General features: G+C 42.0%; 2 protein-coding genes across 2 annotated transcripts in view; one reads left to right on the top strand and one right to left on the bottom strand.

The window, feature by feature from the left end:
• The window catches only part of PRKAR2A (protein kinase cAMP-dependent type II regulatory subunit alpha), a 62,077-nt gene extending 51,063 nt beyond the window's left edge, over nucleotides 1-11,014 (bottom strand). Inside the window, exon 1 of the mRNA XM_061354217.1 lies at nucleotides 10,678-11,014. Coding sequence (XP_061210201.1) covers nucleotides 10,678-10,927 — 250 coding nt within the window. The 5' untranslated portion in view covers nucleotides 10,928-11,014. The remainder of the gene's footprint in view (nucleotides 1-10,677) is intronic.
• Nucleotides 1-27,625, top strand: part of FAM107A (family with sequence similarity 107 member A) — a 320,254-nt gene that overhangs the window by 160,213 nt on the left and 132,416 nt on the right. The gene's annotated exons all lie outside the window — the stretch shown is intronic.

Raw genomic sequence — 27,625 nt, 5'->3', positions numbered from 1 at the left:
CAACATGAAGTACTACTTCATTACCAGTACAATTATATTCATCTATAATTTACAAGTGGATCTTGTGAATTATTATATACCATTCAGATATAATTCACTGAGCTTTTTTCAATAAATAAAAGTATAAATAAATCTAAGTAGATTTTAAAACATGTACATTTAGAAATTTAAAGAAGTTAAAACTTCTGATCTAGGCACTCTTCAAGTTGTGATGTACAACCAAATGATGAGCAAAAATAACTTCTGTACCACATCTCAAAATAATGTCTTTTATAGCTTTTCTTCTTTTGTATTTACACTTCTAACAACATTAAATCAGCATCAGTAAAGTTTACTTAAAACATATAGCTGTAAAAAAAAAAAGTAAACTCCATGTTAGAAAGTATTTTGACAGACAAGCCCTGCCCCTTTTACACACTTTCAGTAATTGCACCTTGTGCACTTTCACAGGAAAAAGATTTTGGGGGAAGAGGAAGGGTGAAGACAGATGGATTTGTCCTGTTGCCTAAAAAGGGAAAACAGTAAAAATCAGTGTGCTCTCCCCAAACCAGGGAAAATCCTCTTTTACAGAATCATATAGGTTGGAAAAGACCATTAAGATCATCAAGTCCAACTGGTTAACTCAGCACTGCCAAGTCCAGCACTAAACCATGTCGCCAGTCACTGCACCTACAATGCTCTTGAATGTTTGAAGCCCATGCAAGAGGGCACAAGTTAATATTCATTTGCCAATAACAATAAAAAGAAATTCCCTGACCAACGTGAGCTGCAGCAGGTGGCAAATGCTACATGGTTCAGCTTCCACATAAACTGATTTTCAGGAGCAGAACTTCCAGTATAAAGCTCCCCACAGTCACTGTTAGGAGTTCAAAACAAATGATGCGCATTGTGAATCTTTTAAGTATGGGAAGTTAACAGTGTCTGCATGTAAAAGCTAAAACATCCACTAGCAAAAACAGCACACATCATAAAAATACTATCTCATAGTGCTATGAAAAAATTACACAAGGCACAACACTAAAATGTTTTCAGCAGCAAGGAATTAAAATTACTTCACAGGGATCTAAGAGATGCTAGTACAGAAGAGAAACTGAAGCCCAGTTTATGGCTGTTTATCATGAAGTTACACAAGGTTAGATTTTAAATCATTATACAAACTACATCCAGTGATGTTTGATTTCTGTATGCTTCAGAAACTGCAGTCAAATAACATCAGCACCCCAAACACTCCTAAGTTTTAGCATTTTGGAACACAATCTGGAAAATCTTTCCCTCACCCTTCCCCAAAGGTGTCACAAGACTAAATGTAAATCTGCCTTTTTTTTTTAATCTTTCGTAACTTCTCCCTGAGAAAACTTTAAGTATTACAAATACTTACAAATTTTAATGAAAAACTTCGATAACATGAAATGTTAAACAACTGTTTCTCAACAATTATCTTAAAAAAAAAAAAAAAAAAGAGAAAAAAGGGAAAGTGTAACAGGAAACTCCATCATCTTTGAATTTTCATTCCAGGGCTGCTCACAAGACATCTTTCATAGAGAGATGCTCCCCATATCTATGACAAGCTGAGACCCACTAGCTCGTAACACTAGAGCATACTCTTGAGGAAGCAACTCTTCCTGAATGCTCAGTGCTGCCACACAAGTGGCAGTGTTTACTGGAGCCCCAACAGGAAAAAACAGACAAATATTTATATTTTAATTTTCCTAAAATCTCATCTATGGAATACAATTTTCTCAATAGGAAGCAGAAAACAATATGCTATCCCAAGGGAGGAAGAACCAAAATGGAAATGAAGGGCCACTGTGGCATCCTGCTTTGTAGCAGTCTGTCAATATACAGTGACCAAGAACAAGGAACTTCACACTACGGGTTATTGAAAAATACACAGGAAAAATACTGAGTAGGTTCTCAACCCCCGTCTAAAACCCACGGAGTTTGCTCCCCACACAAACTCCATACATGTTTTTAGGATGTTCTGCAACAAGAAAAGCAGAAATTTAAGCTTTGCAGTCCTCCACTGACTACTCAGATTCAAAGGACAGACACAGTTACTGATGGGAGAACATCTCTTTACCAAAACCAGTGCTTCATCTCCAACCTGTAATACTAATTCTTCTTCATGCAACAGTTCAGAGAAAGATTTCGCCACAAATTACTCAATTTTGCTGGTAAGGCCCCTGATCAGAGGCCATCTTGGTTTGGACACTCAAAAAGCAATATAGGGTTTCAGGGTGTTGTAAGATGACCTCAGAACGAAACCTGACATCATGCCAATTGGAAACTGAGTTCCTGCAGGCTCTGTATCGTCTGACAAGAAGCAATGCTGTTCTTCAAGCCACTGTCAGAAAGTTAACAGGAAATAGAAGGAGAGAACAAAGTGTAGTATAAAACTCAAGCTTGGTTGTTGTTAAATTATCATAAAAGTCATGCTGCAGGAGGAATACCTGCAGTCCCGCTCACGTACCTTGAAGGCAGGCTGCTCCTAGGCAAGTCTACCTCCCTAAAGGGAATTTCCAAGTCTATACTCAGAGCAAAATTGCCACTACTCATCATTTGCCATTTCTACATAGAAAAGGAATGCCCAAGTATGAAGAAGGCTAGCAGCAAATTGCTGACACAATGCTGGGCTTTATTATACATGACATTGCATATTTATTAAACAGAGTCCAAACCATAGCAGTATAACTGTAAGTCAGGCTTGCTTTCTTCTAAATCTCCTAAGTATCCTACCCACTAAAGCACACAAAGAACACTTCCATGATCACCGCAATTTTCACAACCTCACAGAAAAAACAGAAATGACCACAAAGCAGCTGACTGTTCTGTGTAACACATTTCTGGGGTTTGCACCTGATACTCCCTCTTTCAGATCCATACTTTTAAAAGAACAGGATACTTCTGCACTAAATGATCTCATAAGCCTATACCCTTTCCCAGAATTAGTATCTTGGTGCAAGAGTCTTTTACACGTGGATGTTTTGTCTAAACTCAGATTTCTCAAATTCCTCACTAGTTATTTTCCTAACCAATGTTGTTCTGATTTATGATTTACCTTGTCTGTTTCATACCACAGTGATGCCTAAAGATATTAAAAAATGCAGAGTGCAGAAGAGTGCACAGCACTTGCTGTGGGACTGATGGTACCTCGAGGGAAAAACAAAAAAAAAAACCACCTAGGTGAAATAAAGAATCTTCATGTATCAAAACCACCAAACAATTGTTACATACCAAAGCAGCACTGATGTAAAGCCAGACATGGAACAGCATGTAAAGACCATGACAGAGGCAAGAATAACAACCTTCTAAAAGAGGAACTGCTACATTTGTTAAGAGTTGTATCTGTCGTTATGTCCCTCTTCTTTCACAAAAAAATATGAACGATCATTCATGAAGTTGAAAACGTTTCTAAAGCCAGTGAGAAACATTCATAGCTCATCTTGGCTACAATTCCAGTCTTAATCTGAATAATGAGCAACTGCTCTTTGTTAAACATTAATGCTGTTTAATGACTGACTGGCGAATAATTGGAAGTGAGCTTGTTCTCCCATTGTCTCCTCCTCTTTCCCGAGATCTCCATTGTTCTATTTTAGGGAAGAGGGTACAAATGAACTTCAGTATTAGCAGAAGGGGAAGATGGCACTCTGAAACACTGACAGAATTGTCTCAGCAATCTAATACTAGTTTATTAAATATAACAAAAAATAGCAGTTAACTAAGCTAGTTTTCAGTATAATATCTAGTATTGCAATACAATCATTTCCTTTAGCTTCATTTTAGAACCGGCTAGAAGAATTCCATTTTACATGTTTCATACAATTTTTCTTACAGTAAATGTTTTCAGCATGGAAACACAAGCTTTTCAGAATTCACCCATTATTTACAAGGGTTACTTATCCTCTTCCCTTATAGTCAGTTACGCTCTTTATAGAGGCTAGTACACAGAGTAATGCAGTTTCTATGTGCCCAAAGTAACAGCAGGTTACTAAAAAGAGTGGAAATCACATCTAGAATTTAATTTAGCTATGTAGTTATAGCTAGTATCAAAAGTTCTATAAGGAGGAAATTATTTACTGTAAGGGTGGTGAGGCACTGGAATGGGCTGCCCAGGGAGGCTGTGAATGCTCCATCCCTGGCAGTGTTCAAGACCAGGTTGGATGAGGCCTTGGGTGATACGGTTTAGTGCAAGGTGTCCCTGCCCATGGCAGGGGGATTGGAACTTGATTATCTTAAGGTCCTTTCCAACCCTAACTATTCTATGATTCTATGAAATATCAAGATTAACAGTTAAGTGAAGTTACTAGCACACAACCACAATGATTAATTTAAAATTAATTCATTTAAGACCACAAATATTAATTTAAAAATTAAAAAAGAAAATATTACTTGCTTCCTCACATTTTAGAATGTGCAGATCACTGAGCAGATCAATTATGTCAACACACTAAGAACAAACTGGAATAAGAGGATACCTTTCTCAAGAGACTGTAAGGACTGTTTAATAGATGCTAAGGGAATAATAATAGTGCTGAGAAGATGATGATACAAATAACCCTGTAAATAACTATAGCAAAATAGCAAGAAATTAATCTTTTAACACAGAAGTTCCTCCGTCCTGATGTAATCTATACACATTTAGCAACACAGAATCCCAGACTGGTTTGTGCTGGAAGGCAGCTTGAAGCTCATCCAGCTCCAATTCCCTGCCACAGGCAGGGACACCTTCCACTAGAGTAGGTTGCTCCAAGCCCCTGTGTCCAACCTGGCCTTGAATGCTGCCAGGGATGGGGCAGCCACAGCTTCTGTGGGCACCCTGTGCCAGCGCCTCAGCACCCTCTAAATTTCAGTCAACTCATCTACTATTCTGTTTCTCAGTCAGCAGCTTCTCTCCCTTCACTTTATACCTGCAGTTATTTTACCACCTCAGTTAAGAAGGATATATTACACCCGTGTTTTAATTAAAGTGGCATTTGTACTGAAGATTCCTGATGAACCCTTTCTTCAGGCTCTGTTGAGATACGAACAGTGACTTCCTTAGAACTACATCACTTAACTAACAAAAACAATTCCTAGTCTAACTTCATAATCAAGTACAAACTTGAAAACAAATGCTGAAAAGCAATTCCTTTGTGATAAGTAAATACAGAAGCAAAAAGACGTCCAGAAAAAAGCTTTAGATATTGTCCAAGTAACTAAAGAGAAGTGAAATTGGTCTTCCATAGTACCTGCGTTACCTTCAAAGTTCCCCTGTGTGAATGAGAGAAATACAAGGAATGAAGTTACATTAGTACTAGCTGTAGTTTATCCTTCAGATTTTAGTCTGTGTGAACTGCCACTGCAAAAGCAAAGGCATGTGCAGGTACAGCACAACAGCAGCCTTTCACTTGGTATTTTTTATGTTAAACACGTTCAACATGCACCATGCTGCCAAGGCCTACTGAAATTAGAAAATTAAATGCAGAAATGTATCCTTAAAATATGGATGCATCACCAATACTTCACTTTGCAATTGATTTAATGTTATTGATGGAGATCAAGTAATAAATAAAACTCTAAAGCTTCTACACTTCCAGGTTTCTCAACCTGCACACACATACACTCTTCTAAAACAAATGATAAAGAAAGCATGTGTATGTATTTCTTAGTATACTAAACTCAAAGACCCAGTACAGTTACATCATAGACCCAAGCTTCTTCCTCCACTCCCTAGAAATCTAGACACTATTTCAGTAGAGCACAAACCACCTTTATTATAATTACTATTAAGCTATTAAGCCACATGAGTCAGTCAAACAAATTTCAAAGGAAAAAAGAGAAAAGAAAAAAAGATGGAGCACTAGTAATTATCAGATTATGAATGTGCCCACTCTGCTATCAAGGTTTTAAATAGAGCAGCTATTCTTTGGACGCAATTTGCTTTATACAATGCAAGAATACTGTAAATAAAAATAAAAAAAAAATAAAAAAAGGACCATGTTCTGCAAGGAGAGGCTCTTTTAATGTTAACGACACAAAAAACAAACCAAAAAAAACAGGAGAGCTCCTTGCTTTATTCCCAGTAAATTCACAATTACAGAGGAAGTAGGCAGGTGAAAGTACTACTAAAAAGTTTAAATCACTTTCATTTTAAAGGTGACAGTAACTCATACAAACATATGCAATAACCCGTGAATATGATCTACATCTGAACACTAGAACAGTATTCTTCTGAAGGACCACTATTCTTATGCTATCCTTCAGAAGCTTTCACATCATCTGACTTCCATCATGCAAATTTCCTTAGGATTATTTCAGGAAGTCAGCAAGGAATGAGGCCTGACCTGCAAACTAACGCAGACAAAGCATAAACACTTTGTGATTAATGTAGCACAGTAATTCCTAAGGAATTCCACAGGACATATCAGCCAAGTACAAAATAAGAAAGCATGAGCAAATGATGATTAAGTAATCTAACAGAGGTTTAATTTAATTTTAAGCACTTCCATTAACTGCTAAAAGAGAAATATTTCAAAGATGGACTGAGTTCTTATTCCATATCACATCCATGACATAATGATGTACAAGTGCATTTCCATACTCCCTTCTGCTCAGATATCCTATTGATGTTTTAAAAATGACATTTAGCTAATCCTTGAATTTTAATTGAGAAGCTCAGTGCAGAACTAAACAGTATCATATATACCTTTTCAGCCAGATTCACAGGCACCATTTTGCTTCATAACAATCTTCCTCAGTATGCTCTATTATTTTAAAAACAATACATTATGAAGTGGTCTCTTTTGCTCAGGAAGCAGCTGAAAAGCACATAATCTCTCCTTCAATATCAAAGTGAAACCCTGGAAACGAAAAACTCAATTTGCACTAAAACACTTGTCATTAGTTACAGTATCCGAGTTGCTCAAGTTAGTATATAATCCTCAAAATATTTAACTTCTGCTGTTAGATATCTCCAAGAATAAACACAGGGGGTTTTTTTTCAATGAACTGATCACTATTACAAATCAGGAGACATAAAACTGGAAGTTAACAGTGCAGCACCTTGCACCTTTGTGCAACTGCCTCAGCTGACAGGGAAGGAAACCTGCCCGCCTGCCTTCATATGTGCTACTCAAAACAGAAAATTTCCCAAAGCTAAGACTGTCTTCAACACTTGACAGACCATTTCTGTGGCTTTAATTTCACTGTCTTAACACATCCACCCAGAGGTTCCCTGTTAAAATCGCAAGTGTCGTGGTCAAGGACACATTTTAAGAATATATATCTGTTCTTGGTTATGTCCTCAGCCTGAGGATGCAAGGTGACAGCCTGACTTCTGAAGCTGTCACCTTGCATCTCTTCGCAACTCTAGCAACTTGTCAATTCTGCACTTACACCAATCCAATAAAGGCTCTCAGGAAAGCTCCATATGATACATTTTCTGCCACAGCCCACTGGATACCTGTCTCTTGAGGTTCTTCCCCCCAGTATCATCATCTTCTTCCAACACATTCATTACACTCCACACTCTGCTAAACAGCCAAATCCTGATGTCATTCGATCACGTATACAAAACCAATTAAAATGAGGGATGAAACTCCAGGGAGGGTCAGAGAATAAACATAAAACTGGAAGCAATTTCCCAAGTGACACAAGAGAATAGAAGTCTCTTTTGTAGCCTAGCTAGTTTCAGTGACTTTTACCACATTGACAAAGTGCCATTATGGCAGAAAGGGAACCATTGGTACTACTACGACTACATGAAGACATTTGCCACATGGTTTAACCAAAGGCCAAGAGCTTATGCTGATTTTAAGCTACTTCTCACTTCGGTACTATATGCACTCAAAGCATACCAAAAACTCAGATAACTTATCTGAAGTGTTCTCTAACTCACAGCATGCAGATGCAGCCAAGTGAGCTAAACAAATTTAATATTGACGCAAAAGTAGGCACATGAAGATAAGCACATTATTTGTGCAGACATCTTTCATACTCACAACATATACAGTCAGGTTATTTAAACAACTTTCAAATTTTCTTAACATAATACTTTACAAAAATACTCTCTCAATTTCATATTTGTTTTTTAAACACTGCCATGGAAACGTTCTTAAACATCCATTTGACCTGCCTTTGCAACTGGAAGCTAACAAAGTGTTAACCTAGGAAAACACAGTGAAATTACACATTTCCTAAATTGTCCAAAATGAAAAAAAATGCAATATTAATAAACAGACCTGGGGTCTGTCCAGTGGGATTATCTGAGACTCTCAGATTTTTTGTGTTCCCTCTGTCTTTAAGAGTCCTTTAAATGCTAAGCAGTCCATAAGCACACAGGATCTGGTTTTTCACAATGAGGTAGAAGTACTGTCCTATCTGTAACATTCATAGAAGACAGAGATACCAGAATCTCTGACTGAACATTTACTCTTTATCAAAGCCTTCTATGGCAACAGTTAACAACAGAAAACCTAGAAAACACAAAGCCATGGCTGACTGCCACCCACACTATTAACATATCAAAGAGTTGTTTCCCTGACCCTACACAGAGACCCTCACCTGCTGTTCAATAGTACATAGAACTCTTCCTCCCTCAGGTCTCTGAAAATGTAAGGAGGGAAGAGCACTGGATTTTCAGATGAAGCTTTACTGACAGTGCCACTTGCCTAAAGGGCTCTGACTACAGGAAGTGACACTGACCAGCCTTGTTAATTACATTTTCTCTCTAAGATGATCAAAAGATGATAAGCAGAAACTTGAAGCAAAGGAACCACTGCTGCTTTGCACAGCCTCACTGCATAAAGCTGTATTTGAAAAGTTGTTTGCCACCACTAGTGTTTTAGAGATTTATCTGTAAACATTTAACTTCAGAGGACTCTTTCAACTGCACTTGCCAACATTCAAGAGAAAAACTTTACATTTACTTCTCTGGAAAAGGTCTTGCAAACCTCAGAACAAGATAAATTGATTATGAAATAGAAAAGTTGCCTTCAGTGACATTCAAAGCTCTGGTGGACTGAGGTTTTTTTGTTCATGGTTTTTTGGTTGTTTTAAAAAGGAAAATGCTATATACAGAGATATGACACATCTAAAACAATTACATCCAACTATATACTGCATTTCTCCAGTCTGTAACTTTATTTTAAAATAATCTATTTAACAACAAACTACAGCTTCTTTTATATTTAGAGGTGCTTTAAGTTATTGCTGGCAACACAAAATCACTGTAAATTTTTGAATAAATCTGTGCTCACACTTGCACATCCCCTGAACTTCAACCCAGTCACTACCAGTGTCCTCCTCTTTCTTCACCTCTCATTTTCTTCTGTATACCCTACACAGAACCTCTCTCTCCTTAGACAAAATAAACGTTCACATCTAGACAGTAACTGCAAACTGGTTTTCGATGCCTTCTGACTGTACAGTTTGTTCTTGTCCTCTCGCATATCCCGTCTCATATTTAGGTTGTGGATTTTCAAGAGCAGAAGCTGTGTTTTACTTTGTAAAGTTTCCACCCTGAAAGGGCTGCAGCAATAGCTGGTCTCTCATTGCTTCCTTAATAAAAACACCGATTTGTTCCACGGTTTACTTTCTCCTTGTTTCTTTAAAACTTAATCAGAGAACAGACATAAGAACACACCACATCCACAAGGTGACATAAAGGGTCTAAAAGAGGATCCTCTATCAATAAAAGTCAGAAACCTTTACTCACATTATAGGTCAAGGACACAAGATCTCCAAATGAGAGCACTTAAGTTTAGGGAAAGAAAGCACACCTTTTCCCACTTTTCCCTCTCAAGCTACCTTCTAATAATGAGGGAGCATTCAGTAAGCCGAGGTCCAAAATTCTGGGTATGCCAAGTACCACCATAAACAAATAACATCTTGCACTAAAGCTCAGTTACAGTCCAAATTCTAAACACTGAGCTTTGCACAACACAGTGTGTCCCGACAGTAGTGTTTCATTGCCCTGCGTGGGTATGTTTTCTTAGAGGGCTACAGTATTAACAGGAGTATACAGCTGGGTTTGAATTTTTGCTATTTAGCAGCAGATTAAAAACTTATTTTGATACTTTATAATAACCCTTTTAAACACGCAACAGCAGCGATAAACATCCCCAGTCTCAGCGAGAAAACACACTTCTTCATAACGATTTAATGGCAGAAATGTTAAGAAGATATTGCACAATAACACATGGTCTTCCATATCACATGCTTGGCAGTATGCTCGATTCAGTGTGATAATTCCGCTCAGACCCCAGGCGCACTTCGAGCGGTTACACGGCAGCTCCACAGCTGCTTTCTGACACCCCACACAGGGAAAGAGCCTCTCGCTGGATTCGGAGGGCCTAAAGTCAGGGCGAGACAGGGTTCCCCCGGAGGCACCGCTCTGCAAGGGTGCAGCTCTCCGTGCACGGCCGGCAGCGACGATGGGTAGGGTAGGACCCCGCTGAGTGCGCCCAGCGAGGGGCCGCCGTGCTGCGAGGAGACGCTGCCACAGCCTCCCCCCACTCCCCATTCAATCTGTCCCGCAGCCCCGAGCACCCGGGGCAGCCGCACTGAGGTTGGGGTGGCGGAGACCAGCGGGCCTGCCGAGCTGCTTCCCTCCTATCCCCGGGGGCAGGACCACGCCGAACCCGGCCCGCTGCCGCTCATAGCTTCCCCTTGCCACCGCCCCTCAGAGCCGGCACTCACGTTCGAAATCGTAGTCGTCGTCCTCGTCGCCGCGGTCAGGCTCCTCTTCGCCATTGGACTCGGTCTGCATGGGCTCCCCATCGAAGCTAACCATCTTGCGGGTGCCGCCGCCCTCCTGGTCGCGTGCATCTCGCAGGCGGGCGAAGTAATCGGCGGCGAAGCCCAGCAGGTCGGACGGCCGGTGCCGCAGCACCTCCACCGTGTAACCCTGGAGCAGCTCAGTGAGGCCCGGCGGGATCTCGATGTTCATGGTAGCGGGGACAGAGGAGGCGGTGGCCGCCACGTTCCCCCCACCCCCTGTACCACAGCCGGTGGCAGCGCCGGGCTCCGGGCCTCCCTCCGCTACGGTCACCCGAACCGCGCCGGAGCAGGGTGGGGGGGAGGAGTGATTCTGTGTCCGCATGCGCGGCAGCGGGCACAGCGCCAACGGCAGCAGTGCGTGCGTCACTGAAAGGCGCGGCGCGAGGGCGGTGCTGGGGGGTGGGGGGCAGGCAGGCATCGGGTGACCGGTAGTAAGGCGGGAAGGGGCCCGGTGTGTGCATGGGCCGAGGGGCGGGCCCAGCGGAGCCGTGCAGCTGCGGGTGGTGGGGGACTGATGCGTGCAGCAGTGGGGCTGCGGCGTGTTCTGCTGTTCCTGCTTCCTGCAGAATCCCAGACCGGTTTGTGTTGGAAGGGAGATTAAAGCTCATAGAGCTCCTGCCGCAGGCAGGGGCACCTTCCACTAAGGCAGCTTGCTCTAAGCCCAGTCTAACCTGGCCTTGAGCACTGCCAGGGATGGGGCAGCCACAGCTTCTCTGGGCACCCTGTGCCAGCGCCTCAGCACCCTCACAGGGAAGAGCTTCTGCCTAAGAGCTCAGCTCAGTCTCCCCTCTGTCAGGTTAAAGCCATTCCCCCTTGTCCCAAGCCCCTCTCCAGGTTCCCTGCAGCCCCTTTAGGCACTGGAGCTGCTCTAAGGTCTCCCCTTCAGGAGCCTTCTTCAGGCTGCCCCAGCCCAGAGCTGGGCTCCAGAGCAGAGCTGCTCCAGCTCTCACAGCATCTTTGTCATGACCCTATACACTGATTTCTTCTTCACTTTCTTCACAGTGCTTGCAAGGGTGTTTTAGGGCTCCACAGGAGCAGAAGAGGGCAGTTTTCTTTGGTTGCATCTATTATCTAAATCTAGATCTCATTCTTGGTTGGTATTAGATTTAGGACCTCCAACTGCTCTTGTTTCATGTCAGAATTAAGTCATTAAAGAATTATTCTTCAATGAGCACAAGAGAAGTAGCATGCAGGTCTTCACACCTTTTGGTAAAAGCTCAGTAAATCCATAATGCCATCATCTGTAAAACATCAGCAGTCATATTGATCTGCTTAATGCTGAGAGCATTCAAGATTAAGAATTCCCGAAAAGTGAAACATCTCATTAACTGCTTATAGATGGGAGCTTTGGAGATACCTATTCACCTGTCGTTAAATGTGCTTTATTCAGATTTTTGTTTATATTCTATGGACAAAACCTGTCATCTGTGTGTCCAAGGGAGGTTTGGCCAATGCCCAGGGGTTGGTGACAGGCTGCATGGCTTGGAGCCATCATCCTTTAAGGTTTGATGTTGCTGGAAAGCTGGGAGAAAAGAGGCCTATGCAAACATGAGTCACTGCTGCATGTTGTCAGTGTAAATATTTTTATTTAATTCTTTTGTTTCAGCAATAAAAGGGCAGAAATCAGCTTGTACTCAAAATACACAATTTCACTTACTAGCTCAGAATTGGCTGAGGCAACTTACTGCGTGTTTTAGTTTTACTTGCTCATGTGCCAAAGGGTCACCTTGCTAATTCAGATGGTTCCCACCACACTCCCATACACAGCTAGTGTGTTCATCACTGTTGCATGGAGGACATCCACAGCAGTGAATCCCAGAGCACCCCATTCACTTCTTTTACTGACTTGATTCCCCAGGAGAGAAGTTGGAAATCTCATGGCATTTATTACAGCACACCCTCTTCTGTAAAAGGTGTTCTTTGTAATACAGCTCCCGTATTTTATGTGAATTAAGATTTCATCTTGAATTCATACAGGAATTAAAAACAAGCACAGGAGGTAGACTGGCCACATCTCATCAGTTCATCTGGAGGGTTCATATGAAGCCATTTCATTTTCCTTCTACAGCACACATGACAATTGCCATATCCCTTTTCTCAAAAGCTGATTTATACTGATTTGTTATTTACCAGCCCTACCATATTATCTTTTGGTAGTCTCAAGAGCACATTACTTGTTTGTCTTAAATACTGATAGAACTGGTACAGGGAAATCATTCCGATCAAAGTGAGATGCCTGATGAGATCTTTCCATTGCCAGCTGGGTGCTGAAGACATTACTGTGGTGAAATGGTAAGAATGAAGTTTTAAAAATGGGAAAAAACCCCAAGGTATTGACAAAAAGCTTTGGCAAATAAGGTTAATGTTTATTCATCATTTTCATTTGTGCCTGTGGATATAAATCTGGTTATTTATATGAAAAAATATGTGCTAGTAAATAGTCTATCATTATTAAATCTCTAAAGAGCTACATTGCATTAGCCTTCTGATATTTATATGTCCACACATAACTAATCAGCTTCTGGGAAAAGCAAACAGCAGAGGTCTGTTTAGCTTTTTTCTGAGGGTCGACAGATGAAATACAAAGCATCCAAGATCACATGAAGCACATATTCAAGCTGATGTGCACCAGAGTTTATCCCATTTCTTTATATACCTTTTTATTTTGTGAGCATCAGAATTGATGGCACATACATGCAAGAGACTTATCTGCAACGAAGTTAATTGTAATACTGCCTGCTGTGCATACATACAACTCATCATTTGCTTTCTTTCATCCTGAATTTGCATACCCTTTTTAATTATTACTGTAATAAGCATCCACATTAAAAGAATAGCAGAAAATAAATTAGGAAATGCACTCTGCAGCCTTAATTTGATCCCCTTTATAATAACAGTTGTAATTTATGCAGCATGACCAATGCCATTTCTTTCTGCTGGCTTCATGCTGTATTCAGCACCCAGTATGGAATTAGATAAGAACTGTGTAGCTGATGTAGCTATTCTCACACTATTCCCATGAAAATACATATATTTTTCAGTATCATATTTTCTCCTAATAATTTCTTAGTATCTGAAGGGCTGTTCCCATATTTATCATGTGTCTGTGCTCCCAAATGTTGAGGTTCTATCACTCTGCCTGTCTTACCCTTTAATGCACCTTTAATGAAACTATGATGGAGCTTCAGTGCTTTTCCCACTAGCAGGAGCAGCAATGGATCAAGCAAAAAAGGAAAATAGTCTGTGTAGTCTTGCACTGGGGGAAAATAATCAGATTAAACCTCAAGGCTGGCTCCCTAAAAAGTAAAATAAATCCCTTCCTAACAAGTAATAATTTACTTCTCATAAACCTGTCAGCACCAGCCAGAGCTCAGACACTGTGTAAACATATGTACATCTTGGATTAATTACACTTGCCTTCAGATTCTCTGCAAGTAATTCAGTACAAGGATAATGTAAGAAAACACTAAATATTCTGGTGGTTGGTATCTGTTGTTTAAGGGAATTTAGATTGATTACCACAACTATAGCTTTTGTGTGTTGTTGCAAGTGGCACACTAGGAAGACTTCTCAAGTCAGGCATTTCCCAAAGCAGCTCTCCCTACAAGCCCGGCTCAGAGCCTTCTGCAAGCAAAATGAAATCCTGCCTTCACCCTGCTAAGCTGTGGAGTTCAGTGGTGTGGGATGCTTTTGGCACAAAAAAATGTGAACTGATGAGGAGTAAATTCAGCAGCAGCTTTGAAATTCAGTAGTTGATTTAGCTTTGAATTATTTGTCAGTTCTAGACATTTTCCTGTTTCCTGCCTGGCAACTACTTTAGTTCAGTGCAGATTTCTAAAGCCCTCCATCCAACATCATGGAGCTGTACAGTTGAGGACAAACAACTCTTTGATGATCTTGGGCAAAACACTGTAAATCACAGGACATCACATTTTCTGCATCCCATTGTGTGCTGAAGCCAATGACAAAGGTTTGTCCATGTTGCCAGTCCTCTAGCATTTCCATTTCTTCTATTATGGATGTCAGAGGACACATCTATGGCTACTTCCATCCATTTCCAGTTTAAGGACTCCTGTTCATGACTTTCTTGTCTTGTTTTGACTCTTCAACTGCAGTGTGCTTCCATGGTGCCTCAGGGCAGCAAAGTTCCTGTTAAATAAAGGTATCTGTTAAATAAAGCTACACTTTTCTTTCCTCAGTTTTTAAATGCTTTTCCCAGATTTACCAACTGCCCGCTACTCCTGGTGTTGCAGGATTTGGTGAATGGTGGTTCTGCATGTGTTTTGTTTGGTGATTTTGTAAAACTTACATTCTCTTGCTTCAGACTTCTCAAAATTAAGGTCTCTCCTCCAAAGGCAGCTGATTCATCCCCAGGATTATGTTAAATGCTCTTTTCTGTACCAGCTGAACTTTACTATGCCTGTCATGAGCACTGTGCACAGGTCTGGTCTCCACATCTCAAAACGTGTGCTTTACATGGTTTTAATAGCAGAAAAAAAACAGAAAAAAAAAATGTTCTCTAATGGGTTTTTTTTTGGCTGCCATATTATAATGAACTGAAGATATCCAGTCTTCAGAAGATGAAAAAATTCCCCCTTCCCTTGGTCTGTGTCCCCGTGACAACCCTCATTGTAAAAAACATATTTTGAGTTTTGTATTTGAAATTCTCTGTTTAACATCAAACTTTGTTTTTCTAACTGCTGCATACTCCTGTCTCTGTAAATATGCATATACATCATGTATCTGCATGCTTAATGTACACAGAACTTCTCGGTTTTCATTTTAGCAGGGAAAGTAACACTAAGAAAAGACAGAGTCATCTGGGCTTACCTACCAGGATGCAGAGATCCTTCAACGCAGTGCACAAGATAAAACTGCTTCTCCTCTGTTTGGTTTTCTTCTTAGGAAAGAAGAAAACTGCCTCTGTTTGGTTTTCTTCTTAGGAAAGCTCTAAGCTCCAGAAACCAAAGCTTTGGTTCTCTAACAAGCCAGTTTGCTTGTGGCAGTAAGCAAGATTCAGTATATACTTTTCTTGTTAGTTTTCAGGGTAGGTAGTTTGAGTACTGCGTATTTCAGTAAATGATAAAGAACCATCTATCACCAGGGCAAAGACAGGAGAAAAAAATCAGCCTTTTGAATAAATATATATATAAATACTGGTATCAGCTAAAGTTTGTTACTTTGCCAATGCCTTTAGTCCATCAAAAGTATTTTGGATAGTTCTTGGGAAGATAGTTTGCTGCATTTGTTGATAAATCTCAAAGTATTGAGTTAGGAGAAACATCTGTAAAATGTCCAGATTTTCAATGGCATAATTGAGTTTATGAATGTACAAAACACTGATTCTGTTGATAACAATTACAGTTTTTCAGGCAGTAGAAAACTTCAAATTTTAAATACCTGATTTTGTAAAACATTGGTCCTGGCCTTTACCTAAATATAAAAAGAAATATCTCTGAATATCAGTTGTGCCATAACATAAAATGGCACATTTATGAATCTAGATAAAACTAGTCTCTGCAACATAAGACATGTGGGTTGACCATGTTGTTTAAACTACCCTGAGCAACGCCACGTAGCAGATGTAAAGCTTATGGTTTCAACGTCAAAGAAGACCTAAGCAATGGCACTCCAAAGCAGGGGATATTCAAATAAGAACTTGGCTAATCATTTGCTTCTCTTGCATACAAAGTGAAAACCCTACTCAGTTATACTTTAGTTTCTGCACCCAGCACTGAAAACATTCCATGAAGAACTCTGGTGAGGCTGCTTTGAATTCTAGGCAGAGGGAATAGATTTTAGATTGTTTTGTTTTAAGAGAAGACAGAAAACTACTCAGCCTGTATGTTGTTCAAGGACTAATCTGAATCCAAAGGATCAACTTCTGTCGGTATTTTCTAGCAGAACCTGTTCAAACTGAAGTTTGTTGAAGATACGGGGTGTGACTCTCAGAGCCTTTGCTTGCAAATCTGAGATTGTCTTTTACTGCGTGTGCTTGTCCCTTCCCTCCCTACCTTCTCACATTTCCATCTGACACAGTTCTATTATCAGCATTTCCATAATGCCACTACCCATCCCACGGAGCACTTCAGACATGTTATTGCTCTATCACTATTGCTACAGCTCCTGTTTTCACATCTTCTCTTACCACCTTTGTCCATTGAATGATACTAACCATTTCTCATGTGTTTTCCCATTTGCAGTATATCTTCACTAGCTTCTTGTCCAGTAACCATTGCCATTTCCAAAACTTCACTTCTAAGATGTACCCCAAATCCATAATTTATCACTCACCCTATCTTGCTCATCTCCTGCTGGGGCACCTTGAGCCTCTTTCCAGACTGAGCCTGTCTCTCTCCCTTCTCTTGCAAGCACTTGATCTCTTGCCAAGCCTGGAGTCATGGTGTCGTTACTCTTTGGCCTTGTTTTATGGAAACCACAAGAAGCAAGCCATTACATATTTCACCGTTCCCAGTGTTTATGCCCCTGCCTTTTGGTGCCCACAGATTCTCTCCACAAACAAAAGTGCTGCGCACGAACACAGGGCAGTACTACAATGAATGGTATGTGAAGGTTTCAATTTACCAGCTCAGCACAATGTGTCAACCAATTCCAAGTACTAAAATTGCAGTATTAAATGTAAATTACAACAGTAATAAATTAGCTTTATCCACCAAATCCCCAGCATTTTACATTTCACTCGGAAAACTCTTTTATGAGCACTATTACAGCTGTTAGCATGTTTTAAACATATAGCACAGTTTGCAGCTCAGTTAACCTGTTTTCAGTTTTCAGAGACAATCAGTAAGCAGTTCCAATTGCAATTTTCTGTCATTCTTCACATGCTGTGCTTTAGCATACATAATAAAAATGACAATAGAGGATTCTGTATCTCAGAGGAGGATAATGGGGATGTGAAACTTCTTACTTTGATACTATTCTTTCCACCTCAGTTTAGGTTCTTAAGCTTTATAAAAGTATTTGATGTTTGACTGCAGCATGTATGTCTTCATCCAAGGCAGAGGGTTATAAAGCCACCTAACCATGTTTAGACCCCTTGTTGTCAGTCCCAGCAAAAAAACTGGTTCATTTGTAGGGCTGAAAAAACTTCAACTATCACTTAGATCATGTCTGTATCAGACAGTAGTTGGATGGGTGTTCATGTACAGTGCCTCTCCTGAGGTTTGTTTTTATGTGACTTCAGTTCCCAGTGCTATCAGCCCAAAAGAGTTGTATTAGAAAAAGAGGAAAAGAAGAATCTAGTTCTAGAGAATGCAGTAGCACAACCTTCTGTTGCAGCTGGTTTCAAGTGTCTCTCCATTGACATCTAGTGTCCGTGCAGAAAGATCTTTAGATTCCTCACAGCTGTGCTGGCAATATTTATCTCTAAATGTTTAAACTTGTGTAGTTAAGAGCTTTTATTGATAATACCAGGTCAGCCAGTGGGTGAGACTGATGGTGAAAACACAGGAATCTCCCTGCACATAACCCGACATTTTGTGGTGTCAGTGACATCTGTAGATGTCTGAGTTCTGAATGACTCCAGAAACCCTTCCAATGCTTTGCAGTTCAGAAATACTATTATTTTTTAAGTTATCCTGTAAATATCTGCAAAATGCTTTCAATCCCTATCCCTTTCCTCAGGGCATACAAGCAGTTGTGAATGAGCAAATATTCAGTACAGATTTTATGAAGGTTGTACTTTGTAGTCAGGCATTATTCCAATTTTCTTTAATTAAACAAGAGTCTTTTCAGTGATAGAAACCTCTTTATTACACTCCATTATATCATTGAAAGCTATTTTATAAATAAGTGGTTTTATTTTTACAATGACAGCGTGCGTTATTTTCATATATATTTATACTGTAGAAATTCCAAGTTTTCCCAAGGATTTGCTGTTCTGCTTTTGCAAAAATCTCAAACCATGGCAGTTAGCAATTAACCATGTTGATACTGTACGGTTTGCTCCATAAGCAACTCCACCTTCCCAGTACTTCCTCCTGCTCCTCAGTCAGCCTGAAGTTGGGTAGTGCACACAGAAGCTATGCTAGTCACAGCCCCACCGTGCTTGGTCCTAGGCTGATATGTAAAAGTCCTTCCCTACTCTGGAAACTCCCTGGAGGTTCCTATTTTGATTGTTTCCATTGTTACCTGGTTTTGAAAGGCCATTATTCCAAATAAATTATGTTATGAAAGCTTAACAAAATTTGCTGCCTTAATATTTCTGTGAGTATTGCAGTTTCAGAAGAGGACAGGTCCACTGAACACTGGGCATGGCTCCTGACTCTAAGGGGTTCATGGATGTTTCTTGGCAGTGTTTTATCCAGCCCTTTCCAGCCTTTTGTCAGTATATTATAAGCTCTGGAGGAGCTCTGTCTTGGTTTGGTGATACATGACATAGTGAGGTCATGTCCTTGCTGGCTTGTGCAAGCTACTAATGTGTAAGTAATAGATCTTTGCCTCTGCTGAAAAAGAGCTAGAACAGCTTTAAACTTACTCTGTGAAGGTCAGAGGAGGGTGGTATAATATTTCCCCAGTTTCTGGAAAAGGGGCTGTCATCAGTTTCTGTGTACAGAGAAATATTTTCCCTCCTTCTCCTTTCAGTGTTCTGTTATTTAAAAAACATGTGTTACATTAGCCCAACTGTCAGAGAGTCTGTACAGAAAGAGCCTGCTGAATCAATGCATCCAGAATGGGAGTGAAAGCATCACTAAAATGTATCCTGCTTGGATTATTCATAATTTAGCTATAAAGCAAAACATGATCATGAGCAAGAAAGGTATGTGACATAAATAATTTCATTCAGAGCAGTGCATTAGTGTGGGCACTGACAAAACCGCTGCAGCAGTTTAATATGCAATGGCTTTATAATGAGGGTTATGACTGTATGTTTGTATCTGTCCTTGCCACGATCCTTCAGACAGACCTTTCATGCCCAATAGTATTCAGTACTTCCAGCAACCTCAAATTCTCCCTCTGAGGTGTCAATGGAAGGCTGCATCCAAGAGCATTGTGTTGCTATGGCAACACATTCCACTTCCCCAGGGACCTCGTTGCCTTGGCGACATCGGCGGTAGATCAAACTGTCAAAGCAGCTGCCCCCTAAAAAGCAGGACAGCCCTGGCCCTGGTGACAGGAGTGTGCAGAGGTAGATGACCTGATGCATGTAGAACCATACACTCACAGCCTGGTCTGGACTAGGAGAGAGTCACCAGGGAGTGGTTCTTCACAGGCAGTGAGATGAGGTTCCTGCCGAAAGGACCTTTACCATTCGGTTAGTTAAAATAAGGTGGCAGGAAAAACTGTATCAGCAGGAGGGGCTTAGCTAAGGGAGCAAGTGTTGAGGCCACTGTTCTTGCTTTGTATAATCAGGACTTGCAAACATACTGCAACATCAGAAAAAACCTTCTCTTGTTATACGATGCATCTATGAATGGAGGTAATCTTGTGTGTTGATTTTAGAGTAGTCCAGTACACAGCATCATGTACAGAGTGGATTAAAGATCAATTTACAACATGCCTGTGTTCATACGGAGCCTCCCACTTGATGTGCCTTCAGGCAGTCCATCAACCAGACCCTGCCTGTGGAAAAATAACTGACAAGTTCTCAAGAGCCCATAGACCCTTAATCATAACCGAGTTTATGGAGATCTGCACCAAACATGTTCTGGGGACTTCACTAGAGCCATCTGTGTAACTGCTAGCAAAATGAGGGGGTTCAAGTTTGGTGCACGGATATCAACTATCCAAAGCACTTGAAGAGCTCTGAGAAGCAGGCAGACTGTAAAGGACAGAAGAGTTTATGCAAGACAATAGGTAAGATCCTTGTAATTTGTCTGTTGTTGTCATAGGAATCTTTTCTCCCTTTGCACTGTTGAATTAAGGAGCCCTTGAATACATAGTATCTCTTGAACACAACCCTCTGTTTCTGTGTACTAGCAGTGCTTTGCTTTGCTTTTAAGCGTACACTGAATCTTTCAGAAGAGCACAGTCTGCTTCAGTAGTCTAGTGTTAATTTTTGCCTCTGGAGACATTACCATATGCTGCAGTGCTGTGTCTCAATGATGTTAACATATCTGGTTTTAAGTAAATATTGCCTGTACTTACGGCTACAGTAGTACTACTTGATTTCATAGAATTACAGAATGGTTTGGGTTGGAAGGGACCTCATCCACTTCCAACCCCTGCCACAGGCAGGGTACTCTAGAGCAGGTTGCTCCAATCCCTGTCCAACCTGGCCTTGAACACTGCCAGGGATGGGGCAGCCACAGCTTCTCTGGGCACCCTGTGCCAGCGCCTCAGCACCCTCACAGGGAAGAGCTTCTGCCTAAGAGCTCATCTCAGTCTCCCCTCTGGCAGGTTAAAGCCATTCCCCCTTGTCCTGTCCCTACCTGTTCTTGTCCCAAGCCCCTCTCCAGGTTTCCTGCAGCCCCTTTAGGCACTGGAGCTGCTCTAAGGTCTCCCCTTCGGGAGCCTTCTCTTCTTCAGGCTGCCCCAGCCCAGCTCTCTCAGCCTGGCTCCAGAGCAGAGCTGCTCCAGCCCTCGCAGCATCTCCATGGCCTCCTCTGGGATCACTCCAACAGCTCCACTTCCCTCTTGTGCTGCTGCCCCAGAGCTGGGTCAGGACTGCAGGGTGGGTCTCCCCAGAACACAGCAGGGGGGCAGGATCCCCTCCCTGAGATGATGCTCATGCTCCAGGGGGTGCAGCCCAGTACATGGGGGGTTCTGAGCTCAAGCACACAATGAAGCCGGGTCATGGGGACCTTCTATCACCCACCACTCCCAAGTCCTCCTTCTTAGAGCTCCTCCATCCTGTCTCTCCCAGCCTGCGTTTGTGCTTGGGATTGCGCCAACCAATGTGCAGGACCTTACACTTGGCCTTGTTGAACTTGTATTTACCCTTGTATTTCTGATTTGTCTTACTCTCTCTGAGACATTCTTGGCACATTTTCTGCAGGACATTAGCTGTCTTTCTTTGTGCAGCAAAGGTATGGTTAATTGTGCTTGCAACGGATGCCTGAACTGTGAGAAATGTTTCTCAGAGTATGTGGTTTTGCATCATTTAGCCTTGAAAGGATGCTGCTTTCCCTGACCTCTCACTGGGTTTTCTGAATGACTGTGCTAATTGCAGCAGTAGCCTTGGGAGCCACATTTTCCTTTCACATCTAGGAAAGATCCAACCTTTCTTTATTCCCTCTGAGCTGAATCACATCCAGTCCCTACATTATTCTGTGGTTTAACCACAACCAGCTGTTTTCTTGGCTCCTGTAGATGCAATCTTGTTTCTCTCTTGTCCAGAATAAACACTGCTGCTTTCCTGGCTCATCATTTCCACCACTTCACTTTTCTATGGACTCCTCATTCTTCCTTCTCCTCCCCTGATGCAAACACATTTCTTCTCCATCAACATCCTTTACAACCCATCTTCAGTCGAGTCTGTCAGCAGGTGCTCTCCATAAACATCTGCAAAGGGAGCTTTGGACACAGAGACCAGCGTGGTGCCAATGTGGTCCATCCTGTTGGATCCATCTGCCATGTTTCACCTTATGCTTACATTCAGGCTGCCCTGGGAAAGGAGGATTTGCGGGAGGATCTCTGTGCAGGGAATATGCATTGCTGTTGTTCCTTTGATCCTATTTAATCATATGAGAAAGAAAAAGGTAATTATGGCCTGTCTCCCTCAATCTCCTTCCTGCCTCTGAGTATTTGAACTCTTTATGATAAAGGCAAGTGGGAATGTAGCTTTTTCTGACAGCAGAGTGCATCCCAGAGCAGATTGGAAGTGATTCTGCCCCCATCACTCAGCGGTTTCCATTTGACAGCAGTTTCCTGCTGAGTTATTTCCCATGTGAAGGAACCTGACCATTACAAACAGCCCTGCAAGTACCGCAGCCTGATCAAAGCTAGAAGCACGGTGTTTCCTCTTGGTTTCCTTTGTACATTTGACAGCCCAGCCAAACTGCTTCACTTTTCCCCTCAATAGCTGTCTAATTTCTCCTGATCTGAAAACACCCTTATGCAGTTACTAGCTTTGAAGATGCAGCATCAAAATGGGGCTTGGCTCAAACACAGCTTTTCCATTTATCTATTTTATCTGTTTATTTTGCTGTTTAGCTTTGCATTAGAAGGTAAACTCTCTTCATTTACACTCTAAACCCATCAACCCCTTTAAAGCTGCGCACAGGGTTATGAAAGATTTGCTATCCCATTGAGAAGGGTATTTCAAGCTTGAAATGTTGGTTGGCTTTGGGCTGAAATGAAACCGTAACAGCAAAGACAAGAAGGGATTGTAAGGGGTACAGGAGGATGAGTTGACCTACCTGGGTGCAGTAGTAGGGAAGCAGTTCAGGATGCTGATGGGGAGGGATGGTGTTTGAGCAAGCCAAGGAGAAACCTCCTGAGCCTGAGTACTGTGGCAGTGCCAGAGAGTTACAGAAAAACCAGTCAATGAGAAAACAGTTGATTGATGAAATGGCCTGAAATGAGGAAGGAGGGGAAAGGCTGTAATCTATAAACACTTTAATTGCAAAGCTGTTTAATCTGAGCTATTCTAGGAGCTGACAATGGTAAGTATTATTGCTGCTTCTGAGGCTACGTAACAGGCACAGAGACTGACAGGCGAATTTTCCACTTAGTGGCAGGGATATTAAATTATAAAGCAGATAAGAGTTTATCTCCAAAGCAATGAACTGCTATTTTCTCAAGGCCTTGCTGCCAAGCAAATGCTGTGGAAATGAAAGCAGTGATCAGAGAAATCTGTTCCAGAAAGAATGCTGATTTAAATCTTCTTTCAGTTTGCAAAGTTGTTTTTACCTACTGAGAGGCTTTAAACAAGAACCTGGAAAATGTATTGCAGTTGCTTGGGATCAAACTCGAGTCTCAGGCACACAGAAGAAGAGTCTAGAGAGAGAAGCCAATAATTAGCTGCTGAAAAAAAGTCTGTGGCAAATGAGAAACTCAATAGGGTGGAAAGTGAAGGGGAAAAAAGGACAAAAGGATGGAAAATGTTACTGCAGTAGCAAAAGTGCAGATAAACCAGGGGTTTGAATATGTGAGGAATAACCAAAAGGTTATATGAGAGTATTTCTTGGGAGTTAGGAAGTATGAAGGTTGCACCATGACAGCGCTTGTGCTTAGAAGAAAAGCTCTAGGGAGACTGGTTTAACTGGGAAGAGCCTATTCCCACTGTGGAAAAATACAAAGACAATGAGTTCAGGAAAGAGGAAGTTAAATAGAATGTAAAGGATCCTCCTGAAGACTCTCAGTAATGAAGAAATAGGAGCTGGTGCCAGGTATCCACAGCAGCTGCCCCATCCCTGGCAGTGTTCAAGGCCATGCTGGATGGGGCTTGGAGCAACCTGCTCTAGTGGAAGGTGTCCCTGCCCGTTGCAAGGGGTTGGAACTGGGTGAGATTTAAGGTCCCTTCCACCCAAACCAGTTTGGGGTTCTGTGATTCTATGAATGATCTGCTCCAGCAGCTGTTTCCTGCAGCTCAAGCAAAGGGAAGCTGTGCACTCCTTACTAATGTCTTTCCAGACTGAATCTGTATATAAGAATAAGGATTGATGGTATCTCATTTTAAAGGACACAGTTGCTTGCCCAGTTATTCCTATCACAGGGTTGTCATGGTTTAAGCCCAGTTGGCAACCCGGAAAGAACGATGCAGCTTGCTCTCTCACCACCACCCCCCCCCCATGCCTTTCCTCCCCCTGCTCCTGGAAGGATAGGGAGGAGAATGGAAAGAATGTAACTCCCATGGGTTGAGATAAGAGCAGTCCAGTAACTAAGGTATAACACAGACTACTGCTGCTGCCACCAATAACAATAATGATAGGGGAAATAACAAGGGGAGAGAATACAACCGCTCACCACCCACCAACTGATACCCAGCCCGACCAAGCAGTGATCTAGCCCTTCCAAGTAACTGCCCCCAGTTTACATCCTGGGCATGACGTGCTGTGGTATGGAATACCTCTTTGGTCAGTTTGGGTCAGGTGTCCTGTCTCTGTTTCCTCCCAGCTTCCCCTCCGCCCTGGCAGAGCACGAGGCTCAAAAAGGCCTTGGTCAGAGTAAACGTGACTTAGCAACAACTAAAACCATCGGTGTTATCATCACTGTTCCCAGGCTGAAAGTAAAAAACACAGCACTGCACCAGCTACTAAGAAGGAGAAAAATGACTGCTACTGTCATCCAGGACAGGGTTCAACTTCTGCTCACAGTCAAAAGCAAAGAGTTTAAAATGCTCTTTAAAATAGGCCAGGACTTTGGGAAAGGTCAAATTCTTGTTGGATTTTTGACAAGTACATATTTTTAGAGGAAAACACCCACTAAAGAAGGTAAAATATAGAAGGCAGCAAGTACCCACTGTATCAGCAGTTCAGGCTCCCAGACTGCTGAGGAGAACTACCCTCAGTGAAATGAGATTACATTTTACTTATGACATAGATGGAATAACAAATTTCTCATCCATCTCTCACTTCATATTGAAACCGATTAGGAAAGAGCTACTGGAACAGAAGGCACATCATGACCAAACCTTAGAAGCAGTATTTGATCTCTGGATGATGTCTTAGGGAACACTCTTTTGGAAATGAATACTCTGGTCACTGAAACAAGTTGGAGAAATTAAAGATACTGCTCCATGTTATCTGTATGGATAAATGGAAACCTCCTCATATATTTATTTATTTAGGAAAAGAAGTCGCTTAAGCAACACTAAGGGCAAAGAAGGTCTTGGAAAAGTTATTGTTGATGTCCAGTTATTCTTGATGTCCAGTTGAAACCAACTGTACATAATGAAGTTGGATTTCCCAATACCCCGGTCACGCAGGCGAGGCTGGCACTGCAGTTAGCCCTCCCGGACATAAACATCTCAGGAAACCAGTGATTTTGGCAAGATCCTCCCCTTCAAAGTTGAATTGTGGCAACACTCAGAAGTGACACACGGCTGCCAAAGATCTTCAGAAAACACTTGTGAGCAAACATTTAGCAGTTTTCAAGTTTCCTAGCAATCGCACTGTAGTGACTCCAGGACAGCCATACGACTAATAGGATAAGCAGCTCCTTTAGCAAGTAAAACTAAGCATAAAAATCAAGCTGAGCAGCTTCTATAGGTATTTCACTCCAAGCTCTTACCATTATTCTCAGCGAAGCTTTAGCAGGTGAGCTGGAGTACAAATAGAAGAGACACAAAGTAAGAAGAAGACCATGTAAATGCTATGGGCTGAGCATTGTCAATATTGCCATTAGTAGAATGGAGCCGGGATGAAGAAATAGCTGGGTAGTGTTTTGCTCAGAAAAAAACAGTTCTCATTTATTGATGGTGTAAAGGTTGCTAGGCTACACAGATTAAATTAGAAAGCTCATAATTTCCCATGTGTACATCACCTTCCGCAAGGATGTGCTGTGAATTTAGTGGAAGTTTTCCCAGATAATTCAAAAGTGATGGACCAGAGGGGTGTGATTATAGAAGAACATAGAGAAGACAGAATATTACCCAGCTACTTGATAAATAAACTTTTCAGCATATTTAGAAATCAATACTGGTTTTAATTAAGCAACTGTGCCAGTGCATGGAGGAAAAGAATAGAGAATAAAATAGAAAATATCAATAGAACTATAATCTTTACATAAAAAATGGTATATAGAACTAGAAATACAAAAACGGGGGGAAGCAGGATTTTGGCTTTGTACAATGAAAGGTTAAACAAGACGTCAGCTTGGTAAGGGAGCCAAAGGAGAAGGGCCCAGAAAGTCACAGATTATTTCAGAGAAGATGAAGGGGAAATAATTTGTTACGAATTCTCACAAGACAAGATTTCAGTGACACTAGTGAAATCACCATTCAGCCCATCTGAAACAAAGCAGCGCATCATTAAACAGTGCCTCTCTTTGCCATTGGATATTGTAGAGGCTAAATCCAGGAAGGTGTCCAAAGGGTAATTATACTGAAAACTGAGTCCCGAGCTCTAGATGCAGATAGTTCCATCCCAGTAAATCCCAGTGTGTGGCTGTGGGTGGCAGAGCTGGAGGCAGGACCCTGGGTGCTGGGTGCTTCACGCCTCCTGTCCCCCTCACTGGGGGCAGAGATTTGTGCTGAGAGATCCCTTGTGCGAGTAAGGCAGTCCTTGGTGACACAGTGTGTTTTTACCTTCTCCAGAAAGAGCAAGCTTGGCTGTCATGTCAAGAATTACATGAATATAGTCCCTGTTCGAGGCAGCAAGGTGGAGGAGCCATGCTTACAATCCAGCTCTCATCGGGACACTTCTCTGCAGACCTCCTCCACCTTCCCTGTGCCTGGAGCAGGGGCACGGGATAAAGCAAGGGGAGAGGGTGGCACAGATCCATCCCGGGAAAGGCTGCTGTCCTGTATCACCAAACAGCTCCGGCATCTCTAAACGTGCCTGTGATGGTGACCGGGACAGCTGCTCACCCCATTTGAGAGCGTTAATGAGGGAAATGCCAGGAGGCAGCTGTGCCTTTGGGGCAGGCGGACAGCAGGGTGCTTCATCCCCTTCGCTGCACCCATGGGGAAGAGAATGGGGAAACCTCAACAATTTATCATCAGCACATGAGAGAACTCGTCCGTATCACAAGGAATTGCCCATCTCAGGAGAGACAGGCATTTCACACCAGCACCACGTCACCGTGCCTCGTCCATGTCACCCCTGGCAAAAGCAGAACCACCTCCAGGCACCTCCCAGCCCAGGAGAAGCTGAGCTTTGCCGTCTTGATCCGGAATGGAGGCAGAGGGGACCCGGGGCAGCCCCGCTTCCCCAGTGTGGAGCCGCTGGGGTGATGCACAGGGGTGGTGATTGGGAGCACTACCAGGGCTCTCCATCCACACTCCTTCCCCATCCCGGCAGCA

Source organism: Neopsephotus bourkii, unplaced genomic scaffold, assembly GCF_033783945.1.
Source record: "Neopsephotus bourkii isolate Nb327-2 ecotype Australia unplaced genomic scaffold, CSIRO-AGI_Nbou_v1 NB_719, whole genome shotgun sequence".
NCBI classification, from domain to species: domain Eukaryota; kingdom Metazoa; phylum Chordata; class Aves; order Psittaciformes; family Psittacidae; genus Neopsephotus; species Neopsephotus bourkii.
Note: the sequence above shows the minus strand (reverse complement) of the source record. Positions and strands in the feature narration are given on the sequence as shown.